This window comes from Gorilla gorilla, chromosome 21, assembly GCF_029281585.2.
Source record: "Gorilla gorilla gorilla isolate KB3781 chromosome 21, NHGRI_mGorGor1-v2.1_pri, whole genome shotgun sequence".
In the NCBI taxonomy this organism is placed as follows: Eukaryota; Metazoa; Chordata; class Mammalia; order Primates; family Hominidae; genus Gorilla; species Gorilla gorilla.
The window spans coordinates 45,967,325-45,979,469 of record NC_073245.2 but is presented as its reverse complement, the minus strand read 5'-3'; the positions used below and the strand labels follow the sequence as shown (position 1 = coordinate 45,979,469).

Below are 12,145 nucleotides of genomic sequence, written 5' to 3'. Positions count from 1 at the left end.
AGGCTCTTTCCCCACCAGCACCTGTGTGATCTGGCCCCAGCTCTCTCCACCCTCGTCGTCTGCCTTCTTCCAGCCACTCTCTGCACCAGCCACGCTCGCTCTCCTCAGAGATGCCACGCTGGCTCCTCCCTCTGCGCCTTTGTACTTGCCATTCTCCTCTGCCTGGAACAGCTGCTCACTCTCTGCACCTTGGCTCACTTTGCCAGGTCATCTCAGGCTCAGGGAGGGGCCGTGATGCCTGAGGCCACCCACAGGAACATGGCAGCACTAAGACTCCAACCCAGCCCTGTGTGTCCAAGTCATTGACCTACTCTCCCAGTTTTCACACTTTCTTTAGTGACTGACTCCTTTCTGTAAACCTTCTCAAACAAGGGAGACTTTACCCCCCCAAGAGGACTCAGCAATGCCTAGAGACATTTTTGGTTGTCACAACTGTGGGGGGATGCCACTGACACCAGGAGATAGAGGCCAGGGATACTGCTAAAAATCCTGCAGGGCACAGGACAGCCCCCAGGACAAAATTATCTACAGGATTACAGGCCAGGCGCCGGTGGCTCACACCTATAATCCCAGCACCTTGGGAGGCCAAGGCGGGCAGATCACTTGAGGTCAGGAGTTCGACACCAGCCTGGCCAACATGGTGAAAACCCCATGTCTACTAAAAATACAAAAATTAGCTGGGCGTGGTGGCAGGCACCTGTAATCCCAGCTACTTGGGAAGCTGAGGCAAGAGAATCGCTTGAACCTGGGAGGCAGAGGTTGCAATGAGCCAAGATCACACCACTGCACTCCATCTGGGTGACAGAGGGAGGCTCCGTCTCAAAAAAAAAAAAAAAAATTATCTGGCCCAAATTGTCAATGGTGCCAGGGTTGAAGAACCTTGTTTTAGACCTCGGCTGACATGTGGAAAGCCAGCCAGGCTGCTCTGAGGAGCCGCTGAGAAACTGAGGAGTGGCTTGAAGACCCCTGCCCTGCCCTATCAAGGAAGCTTCCTGGCCATGTCTTGGACCTGGCTGGAATCTGATTCCCTCCACACCTCGTCCACACCTCTATTACACTGGGCACTGCTCCAACTGAGTCATCTCTGCTCAGGTCAGCTTCCTCCTTGGACTGGGGGACTGTGTCTGATTCATCTCTGTTCACCCTAAAGTCCCTAACACAGGCCTGGCTCATAGCCCACATAAGTGAAAGTGCTGGCTGGAATGTGCCAGGCAGGGAAAACAAGCCTCACAGGATATGTCTGCTCTTTCTCTTCCTGGCGGGTCTATCCCAGTGAACTAGAGCTGAACCAGACCCTCTTAGCAGGCCCAAGAGCCACTTACCAGAGTGGGAGAGGATGTGGGCCTTCAGCTTGTCCGGCCGGTTGAACTCCTTACTGCAGCCTGTGTGCGTCCTAAATCCCAAAGCCACTGGTCAGGGGGAGCTCACCAAGCTTAGGATCCTCTTGCTGGCCCCTCCACTAGCCCTGGGCACAAGGGACAGCCTTGTCCACCCTAAGGGCTGGGCAAGGAGGTAGGGTGGGAAGTGAGGCAGGCAGGGCCCAGGACAGGATAAAAGGAGAGAGGCCTGGTCAGGCACAGTGGCTCATGCCTGTAATCTCAGCACTTTGGGACGCCGAGGTGGATGGATCACTTGCGGTCAGGAGCTCGAGACCAGCCTGGGCAACATGGCGAAACTCCATCTCTACTAAATCTGTAATCCCAGCTACTTGGGAAGCCGAGGCAAGAGAATTGCTTGAACCCAGAAGGCAGAGGTTGCAGTGAGCCAAGATCTTACCACTGCACTCCAGCCTGGATGACAGAGTGAGACCATGTCTCCAAAAAAAAAAAAAAAGGAGAGGCCTGCCCTCAGGCCTGACATCTGTCCCACCCTCCCCAGCAGCACCCCTGGAGAATCTGTCCCGCTACCCGCCCCCCTGCATGGCAGTCTCTACTCACGAGAAAGGGCATTTGTATTTCTTGAAGGGCTCGTGGATCAACATGTGTCTCTTCAGTTTGTCCTTGCGGTTGAACGCAGACTCGCATACTGAGCATTTGTAGGGCTTCTCGCCTGCAGCAGACACAGACAGGGAGAGCCAGCACTCACCAGGAGTCAGCATCCAGGGCACAAGGGTCCCCGCTGGGCCCCTCAGGGGAGCAGCTCCTCTAGGGAGGTGGCCAGGGGAGAAAATAGCCTCTCTCATTCTTCAGTGGCTTTGTTTTGCCAGAGACAAGACAGGGCTATTTTGACAGGATGGTCAGGAGAGGCCTCTCTGATGAGGCCATGCATGAGGAGAGACCTCAGGTCATCAGGGAGATGGTCTGGGCAGCAGGGAAAGCAGGTACAAAGGCCCTGAGGCAGGAGTGCGTTTGGCGGTGCTGATGAACAACAGGGAGGCTGGTGTGGCCAGAGAACAAGGCAGAAGGTGAGGGCAGCGAGCCAGCCAGGTCTGCATGGGAGGACCTGGGAGGCAGAGCTAAGGACTTGGCTTTTATTTATTTATTTTTTTTGAGACAGAGCCTTGCTCTGTCACCCAGGCTGGAGTGCAGTGGCGAGATTTCAGGTGAGTCACTGCAACCTCTGCCTTCTGGGTTCAAGCAATCCTCCTACCTCAGCCTCCTGAGTAGATGGGATTACAGGTGTGTGCCACCACGCCCAGCTAATTTTTGTATTTTTAGTAGAGATGGGGGGGGGGGGGTTTCACCATGTTGGCCAGGCTGGTCTCGAACTCCTGACCTCAAGTGATCCACCCGCCTTGGCCTCCCAAAGTGCTGGGATTACAGGCATGAGCCACCGCGCCCGGCCAGGACTTTGGCTTTTACTCTGAGCCAGAAGAGAAGCCACCAGAAGGTCTGAACAGCAGAGGGATGGACTCTGATGTAAGCTTTTAACCAGCTCGAATGAGGGTGGAGGTGAGGATAACCAGGAAGTGGCCCAGGACAGCCATGTTGGGAAGGCACAGTCGGCAGCCCTTGCCACTGGATTGGCTGTGACTGTGAGAGGAGGAGAGGAGTCAAGGATGAGGCATGGCCTGAGTAGCAAGGTGGCCTCATGTCATTTCTGGCAATGCGGTCCACCCTGGGGGACGAGGAATCACATCTTATCTAACTGAATCCTTCCAACAAACCAGGAGGCACTGACTCCCATCATCCCTGTTTCACAGATAAGAAAGAAGACTGAAGTTCAGAGAGGTGAAGGGACTGGCTCAGGGGCTACCCCTATGGTTGCGGGAGCTAAGATTCCAGCCCAGCAGCGTGATCCAGAGCCCATCTGAGCTACCCAGATCTTCCTGCTGTTAAACCTGTCCTGGGGCAGCTCTGGCCTGATGGGCTACCTGAGGAACCCACAGGAAATCAAGGGAGGTGCCTGCAAAGTTGCCGTGGGGGTCACAGCCTGCCCTTTGGAAGGGGCTGTTTCTGGGCTGCTGTGACTTCCTGCCATTATTTCCTCTCTGTTCTCTCTCTGGAATGAATAAAGTACTTCTGAAAAAACATCAACCCAGTTGATACGGAAATGCTGGTCCCTACAATAGAATGCTCTGTGGTCATTAAAAAGATTAAAAAGGTCAATCTGTGTTTCCTGATCTGGAAAGATCTCCTGAACATACTGCTAGTGGGGAAAGAAAGCAGTAGAACACCTTAACACAATCTCATCTTTCTTAGAAAAAAATATAATCCCTACTGGATATGTAAGCTCCAACAAAAAAAAAGAAAGAAAAAATACAACCCGCACACCCCAAAAAAGCCCTAGCCATGTGTCTCTAAATAAACTGAAGATGCAGGGAGAAAGATGGGGAGGTGTAGGGAAAGGACAGACCAAAGTGTCAGTGGCAACTACAACTTGAAGGGGAAATTTAACATTTTACTTTATGTACTCCTATATTGTTTCCATTTTTATAATAACCATGTATTATTTGTTTTTGTTTTGTTTTGTTTTGTTTCGTTTTTTGTATTTTTTTTTTTTTTTTTTTGAGACAGAGTCTTGCTCTGTCGCCCAGGCTGGAGTGCAGTGGTTTGATCTTGGCTCACTGCAACCTCCATCTCCTGGGTTCAGGCAATTCTCCTGCCTCAGCCTCCTGAGTAGCTGGGATCACAGGTGCGTACCACCACACCCGGCTAATTTTTGTATTTTTAGTAGAGACGGGGTTTCATCACGTTGGCCAGGCTGGTCTCAAACTCTTGACCTAGGTGCTCCACCTTCCAAAGTGCTGAGATTACAGGCATGAGCCACCGCACCTGGCAGCATGTATTACTTTTGAATAATAATTTTTAAAAGCCATAAAGAGCAATTTGGTAATATCAAACTTACAATGCATTACTTCTTTTCCCTTCTTTATTGTGGAGAAATATACATAACAGAAAATTGACCATCTTAAGCTTCTTTTAAGTGTATAGTTCAGTGGCACTAAGTACATTTGCACCATCATGCAACCATCACCATCATCTGTCTCTAGAATTTTTTCATCATCCCAAACTGAAACTCATTATTACACATGCATTTTAACCTAGCATTTCCACTCCTAAGAATATACACTACAGATACACTTCCAAAAGCTTGCCAAGGGACCCACACAGCATTGTGTGTACAAACTAATAGCTGAAATGTAATTTAATGGTTCATACATAGGCTGGGCGCGATGGCTCATGCCTGTAATCCCAGCACTTTGGGAGGCTGGGGCGGGGGGATCACTTGAGGTCAGGAGTTCGAGACCAGCCTGGCCAACATGGTGAAACCACATATCTACTAAAAATACAAAAATTAGCTGGGCGTGATGGTGCACACCTGTAATCCCAGCTACTTGGAAGGCTAAGGCAGGAGAATTGCTTGAACTCAGGCGGCGGAGGTTGCAGTGAACCAAGATCGTGCCACTCAGTCTCAAAAAAAAAAAAAAAAAAAGGTTCATACATAGAGAACTGGCTAAATACAAGATGAAAAATTCATTGAGGAGGACTACCCAGATGTGAAAAAGAAGGTGCTGTTGGTAACATCTTTTTGGGGGGGGCCGGGGGAGGGGGACCCACAGAATTTAGCCTCCAGGGGAACTGTAAGCACACATTCCTTGGGGAACATAGCCAAGGTATGTGATAAGAAAAAAAGGCACATAAGTTATAGTATGTGCTCATTTTTGCAAACGTAAGCAAGCGTTTTATATATGTGTAAAATAAAACTAGAAGAATGCAGACTAGACCGCTAACAGTTACCTTTGGGGAAGAGAATTAGGAGTATTTTGCAAACTGCAAACCACAAGTCACACCCTGTTGGTGGTTATTTTAAGAATTAAAAATAGGCTGGGTGTGGTGGCTCACATCTGTAATCCCAGCACTTTGAGAGGCCAAGGTGGGTGGATAACCTGAGGTCAGGAGTTTGAGACCATCTTGGCCAACATGGTGAAACCCCGTCTCTACTGAAAATACAGAAATTAGCCAAGCATGTGGTAGGCGCCTGTAATCCCAGCTACTCGGGAGGCTGAGGCACGAGAATGGCTTGAACCTGGGAGGCGGAGGTTGTAGTGAGATCACACCATTGCACTCCAGCCTGGGTGATAGAGTGAGACCCTGTCTCAAAATAAAAATAAAAAATAAAAAAACTAAAATTGAAAAGGACAAAATAGAAAACACTGTTTTGTAAAACTTTTGTTGCAATACATCCTATGTGTGCTTCCTGGGTTGCAATATGAAATGTATTTTTTACCATAGGTCGTAGGAAAGGAAAAAAAAGGAAAAACATTGGATTGTCCATCTGAAGTGAGAGGGAGTTTATTTTTTTATATATGCTTTTGTCCCGTCAAGGATTTTCCCTCAGGTTTTCTCAATCTTTAGATCCTTTTCAATTAAAAAACAATTAAAAAAATTAACTAATAAAAAAATCTAAAGATTAATAGAAAAGAAAATGTCAGTGTGTTTCAACTGGGGAACCAAAGAGATGGCGTTTTGTTTAGGTTTGAGTGGGAACTTACAGTGAGAGCAGTGTCCCCACCACAGGGGGCAGAGTCAAGAGTCCCTCACACAGGCTGGGTGCAGTGCCTCACGCCTGTCATCCCAGCACTTTGGGAGGCCGAGGCAGGAGGATCACCTGAGGTCAGGAGTTCGAAACCAGTCTGGCCAAAATGGCAAAACCCTGTCTCTACTAAAAATACAAAAAACTAGCTGGACACGGTGGTGGGAGCCTATAATCCCAGCTACTCAGGAGGCTGAGGCAGGAGAATCACTTGAACCCAGGAGGCAGAGGTTGCAGTGAGCCAAGATCTACCACCGCACTCCAGCCTGGGCAACAAGAGCGAGACTTTGTCTCAAAGAAAAAAAAAAAGAATAAAAAGTCCCTTCCACACAACCTCCAGGGGCTCTTCTCTGCTTTAGCGGTGGTGGGAATCCCTTGTTCATGAATTAAGGCAGGTGGATCAGGGGCCAGGAAGGAGAGAGGAAGGAGGAGCAAGGGGAGAGGCAGGAGGGCTGGAGGGAGACAGAGAGCGACAGAGAGGAGGGGGAGGGGGCTGGAGGGAGAGGGGAGAGGACAGGGGAGGGAGGCTGGAGGGGGCTAGAAGGAGATGGGGAGAGGGAGGGGAAGGGAGGCTGGAGGGAGATGGGAAGGAGGAGGGAGAAGGGGGCTGCAGGGAGATGGGGAAGAGGAGGGAGATGGGGAGGGTGAGGGAGATGGGGGGAGAGAGATGGAGAGAAGGAGGGAGATGGAGGAGGGGGAAGGAGATGGTGAGAGGGAGGGAGGTGAGGAGGCGGAGGGAGGGGGGAGGGAGAGGAGTAGGGAGAGGGAGAGGGGAAAGGAAATGGGGAAGAGGAGGGAGAAGGGTGCTGGAGGGAGATGGGGAGGAGGAAGGAGATGGGGAGGGAGATGGGGAGGAGGAGGGAGATGGGGAGGAGGAGGGAGATGGGGAGGAGGAGGGAGATGGGGAGGAGGAGGGAGACGGGGGCTGAGAGAGATGAGGGGAGGGGCTGAGTGAGATGGGGAGGGAGATGGGGAAGCGGAGGGAAAAGGGGCTGAGGGAGACAGGGAGAAGAGCCAGATGGGGATGGGAAGAGAGAGAAAGGGATGAGGAGAGCGGGAGGGGGAGGAGGAGGGGAGGGGCTGGGCTGGAGTTCTCAGGGGCAGGGTACCTACCTGAGTGGATGTGAGCATGCAGTTTGAGGTAATGCTCCCGCCGGAAGAACTTCTTGCACACTTGGCACTTGAACCTGCCCCCGCTGCCGTGGGTGGGCAGATGACGCCGCAGGTAGCGTTCACAAGGAAACACCTGGGAGAGAAGAGGGGCCTTCAGGTCTGACTCACCGGGCCCCCCTCCCCTGGCCATCTTCTGAACTCAAAGGTTCCTCGTTTCCAGCCCCTATAGAGACACCTTCCTTTCTGGCTATCAGGGGCCAGGACCCAGAATGTCAGACTCAGCCCTTAGAACTTCATGGCTCCCCACAAGCCCGGACAAAACATGTCTGCCCTGAGCTTTTGCCCGGATGTTCTTCCCACCCAGAGGGCCTTTCTCTCTTTACTGACAAACTCTTACACATCCTTCAAGACCCAACTCGGGCGTCACTGCTCCTGTCAAGCCTTCCCTAGCTCCCTGGTGCTATGCTCGGCAAAGCCAATTCTGCCTTTGAATGTCCACCCACACTTTTAAGTCAGCATTTAACCCACTGAATGACAGCCCTTTGCTTACACAGGAGCTCCAAGTGGGCAGAGAGGGGCTTTCATTCCCCAGCACAGAGCCTGGGTCAAATGACTGACAAGTAAAAGAATTAATGGAAAATGAGCAAATTACTAAAGAAATCAATGGAAAGGTAATTTTTTACTTTTATTTATTTTATTTTATTTTATTTGAGATGCAGTTTCGCTCATGTCACCCAGACTGGAGTGCAATGGTGCGATCTTGGCTCACTGCAACCTCTGCCTCCCAGGTTCAAGCGATTCTCCTGCCTCAGCCTCCCGAGTAGCTGGGATTACAGGTGCCTGCCACCACTCCCGGCTAATTTTTATTTTTAGTAGATATTGGGTTTCTCCATGTTGGTTAGGCTGGTCTCTAACTCCTGACCTCAGGTGATCCACCCGCCTCAGCCTCCCGAAGTGCTGGGATTACAGGTGCCCACCACCACACCCAGCTAATTTTTGTACGAAAGGTAATTTTTTTAAAGCCAGAAAACACAGAAGTGAAAATCTCTTTCCAGTCCAGGCAAAGGAAGGGCATGTATTCACACATTCATTCATTTTGGTAGAGCGCTGGTCAGGGGCACAGACCCAGCTGCCCCACTGCTTATTAGCCCCATCATTTCCTAGCTAGGTGACCTTTCTGCCTTGGTTTCCCCACCTGTAAAGGGGGATGGTAATAGTATACCTATCTTCTAGTCAGTTCCGGTGAAATGCTCAGAACAGCATCTGGCATGTGGTTCTTGCTCAATTCATGGTATCTTTTACTCGGACCACAACTTCTAAAGCTTAAAATTAGGTTAGATAATTAGAAACATCCAGAATGAGGCCAAAGTGAAACCAGGGCTGTCCTGGAAAATCTGCCACGTATGGTTGTAAGAAAATGAGTAGAGTGAAGAAGCAAGTTAAACACACCAGGGAGACGTAATCAGCAAAATCCAGACTGCGGGGAACACTGCTGAACCAAATGGCCCAGTTTCTTCAACAAATAAATTCAGAGGAAAGAAAAAAGGGAGCAGTGGTCGGGGGTGGTGGGGGGACCTGTAGATTAATAGAGGCTTTTGTTATGTCAATCAATTGCAATGTATGGACCTGATTCAAATGAACTTTACAAAATGATGAAGCTTTGAGACAACTAGAAATTGGAACACTTCCTGGATGTTTGATGTTATTAGGAACAGGCTTTAGTGAGGCTTTCAGAGTCACTGAAAAGAAGAATCCAGGCTGGGCATGATGGCTCATACCTGTAATCCCAACACTCTGGGAGTCTGAGGTGGGAGGATCACTTGAGGCCAAGGGTTTGAGACCAGCCTGGGTAACATAGTGAGCCCTATCTCTACAAAAAATTTAGGCTGGGTGCAGTGGCTCATGCGTGTAATCCCAGCACTTTGGGAGGTCAAGGTGGACAGGTCCCTTAAGCCCAGGAGTTTGAGACCAGCCTGGGCAACATGGTGAAACTTCATCTCTACAAAAAATACAAAAATTAGCTCGGCATGGTGGCACATGCCTATAGGCCCAGCTACTCAGGGGGCTGAGCCCAGGAGGTTGAGGCTGCGGTGAGCCATGATCAAACCACTGCACACTAGCCTGGTGACAGAGTAAGACCCTGTCTCAAAAAAAAAAAAGAATTAAAAAGAAGAGCCAATTGTAATAAGGATAATCTTACATCAGGAAGCTGGGAGGCTTCTGCTCAGACACTAGGCCTGGGACCAGGACAGCCCACCCAGCCTGGCTCCAGCAGCAGCCCCAACATGGCCACATCTGGAATGTGATGGATGAGATGGCCAGGCAGAGACACTGTGTCATCTGTGGAGCAGCCCCTGAGCCCTGCCTGCGTGTCCTATGGTGAGAGAGGAGAAGGAAAGGGTGAGGTGTGCACCCCACCCCACCTCCTTCCCCTTATTATAGCCTAGGCCCCAGAAAAGAGGACAGTGGCACCCACCTTCTGGCAGTGTGGGCAGGGGAAGTTGTGCGTGGCGGTCTGCAGGTGGTGCTCCAGGGCCTCGGGGGTGGAGTATTTGTTGACACATTTGACACACCTAAGTGGAAGGAGCAGGAGAGATGAGGGAGGAAACACAGCAGGCATAGGAAGCAGCGCCCCGGCCACCCCAGGGCCAACATTAGGAGGCAACATCCTACAGTTAATTCATTCCAAATCCATCCACTTTTCTCAATTGCCACTGCCTGTCCTCATCTGAGTGCCATCGTCTCTTGCTTGGACTTGTGCAGTAGCCTCCTCGCTGGCCACCCTGCCCCTGCCTTGCCTCCTGTAGTACATTCTCCACAGGGTGGCCAGGGGCACCTTTAAAAATGAAACAGGCTGAGCACAGTGGCTGGCTCACACCTGCAATCCCAATATTTTAGGAGGCCAAGGTGAGAGGATTGTTTGAGACCAGGAGTTCAAGATCAGCCTGGGCAACATGACAAGACCCCTATCCCTATGAAAAATTTAAAATTAGCTAGATGTGGTGGCTTCCCAGCTACTCAAGAGGCTAAGGCAGGAGGTTCGCTTAAGCCCAGGGGTTTTGAAGTTACAGTGAGCCACGATTATGCCACTACACTCCAGCCTGGGTAACAGAAAGAGAACCTGTCTCTATTTAAATAAGAAGAAAAAAAAAAGGCCTGGTGTGGTGACTCATACCTGTAATCCCAGTACTTTGGGAGGCCGAGGCAGGCGGATCACCTGAGGTCAGGAGTTTGAGACCAGCCTGGCCAACATGATGAAACCCCGTCTCTCTACTAAAAATACAAAAATTAGCCAGGCGTGGTAGCGTGGACCTGTAATCCCAGCTACTCAGGAGACTGAGTCAGGAGAATCACTTAAACCCAGGAGGCAGAGGTTGCAGTGAGCCGAGATTGCACCACTGCACTCCAGCCTGGGCGGCAGAGTGAGACTCTGTCTCAAAAAAGAAACAAAAAAAAAAGTAAGTCAGACCATGCCACACCATTGCTTAACCCACCTCCCACCTTGGCCTACAAGGCCCTGTGGTCTGACCCACTCCCACCTCTCAGATCTCATCCTTCTCCTCTCTCCACCTCACTCACTCTGCTCTGGCCACCCTGGCCTCCTTGACCTACCTTGAACACACCAGGCTCATTCCCACCTCAGGGCCTTGGCACTGGCTGTTCCCGTTCCCCGGAACACTCTTCCCCAAGTCTTCCCCAGGCAGTGCCTTCTCATCCTTCATATCTCAGCTCAAATGTCACCTCCCCAAAGAGGCCCTCCTGGCCACCCTGTCTCAAGTTGCCCCCCACGATGCACTCCCAGTCACTCCCTATTACATCACTCAGTTTTATTTTCTTCTTACCACTTCTTACCTGGAATTATTTATTATTTGCTTACTTGGTTATTATCTGTCTCCTCTACTAGCAAGTGGTCCCTGTTCCAGATACCACATCTTGCCCATTCACAAGCTGCTCCCAGCACCAGTGAGAACTTGTTACATTAAAGAGTCAGACAGATGGGGATCCAAGCCCAGCGCCTTCCCATTTCTGACCCGCTGGGCCTCCTCATTCAAAATATGGGGTGTGAGTCCCAAACAGACCTGCCTGTCACTCATTCTTACGATTGTCACATGGCTGGATGCAGTGCCTCACGCCTGTAATCCCAGCACTTTGGGAGGCTGAGGTGGGCAGATCACCTGAGGTCAGGAGTTCAAGACCAGCCTGGCCAATACGGTGAAACCCTGTCTCTACTAAAAATACAAACATTAGCCAGGTGTGGTGGCACCTGCCTGTAACCCCAGCTACTCAGGAGGCTGAGGCAGGAGAATCGCTTGAACCTGGGAGATGCAGGATGCAGTGAGCTGAGATCACGCTACTGCACTCCAGCCTGGGCGACACAGTGAGACTCCATCTCAAAAAAAAAAAAAAAAAAAGGGAGATTGTCACAGAGTCTGACATAGTTTGTATCTGTGTCCCCACCTAAATCTCATGTTGAACTATAATCCCCAGTGCTGGAGGTGAGTTCTGGTGGGAGGTGATTGGATCATGGGGGTGGATTTCTCATGAATGGTTTAGGACCACCCCCTTGATGCAGTCCTCAGGATAGTGAGTGAGTTCTCATGAGATCTAGCTGTTTAAAAGTGTATGGCGCCTCCCTCTCTCTCTATCTGGCTCCTGCTCTGGCCATGTGACATGTCTACTCCTCCTTCTCCTCCTGCCATGAGTAAAAGCCTCCTGAGGCCTCCCCAGAGGCAGATCTGCTAGCTCAGACACTATGCTTCCTGTACAGCCTGCTGAACCGTGAGTCAAATAAGCCTCTTTTCTTATAAATTACCCAGTCTCAGGTATTTCTTTATAGCAGTGCAAGAATGGCCTAATACGGAGTCAAAAAACACAACTGTGCCAAACAGCTCATAAACATGTCCTCACAACAGCAGTCTCAGGCCACCAACCACTCTGAAGGGAGAAAAGACACCACCATCTCCCCATCATGAAAACATGTGCCAGCTAAGGAAGAAAGGGTATTATCAGACAAAAAAAGAAAAGAAAAAAGAAAACATTTGCCAGCATATTGACT

General features: G+C 50.3%; 1 protein-coding gene and 1 long non-coding RNA gene across 4 annotated transcripts in view; one reads left to right on the top strand and one right to left on the bottom strand.

Annotated features, from left to right (window-relative positions):
* LOC115931704 (uncharacterized) overlaps nt 1-3,548 on the top strand; it is a 28,640-nt gene extending 25,092 nt beyond the window's left edge. Inside the window, exon 4 of the long non-coding RNA XR_008674623.2 lies at nt 3,143-3,548. This is a non-coding gene — a long non-coding RNA (uncharacterized lncRNA). The remainder of the gene's footprint in view (nt 1-3,142) is intronic.
* Nucleotides 1-12,145, bottom strand: part of ZNF341 (zinc finger protein 341) — a 59,376-nt gene that overhangs the window by 1,360 nt on the left and 45,871 nt on the right. For all 3 annotated transcript variants that reach the window (XM_031004760.3, XM_031004761.3, XM_019017108.4), the window contains 4 exons: nt 9,566-9,662; nt 7,090-7,222; nt 1,938-2,049; nt 1,323-1,393 (listed from right to left, as the gene is read on the bottom strand). In XM_031004760.3, coding sequence (XP_030860620.1) covers nt 1,323-1,393; nt 1,938-2,049; nt 7,090-7,222; nt 9,566-9,662 — 413 coding nt within the window. The remainder of the gene's footprint in view (nt 1-1,322; nt 1,394-1,937; nt 2,050-7,089; nt 7,223-9,565; nt 9,663-12,145) is intronic.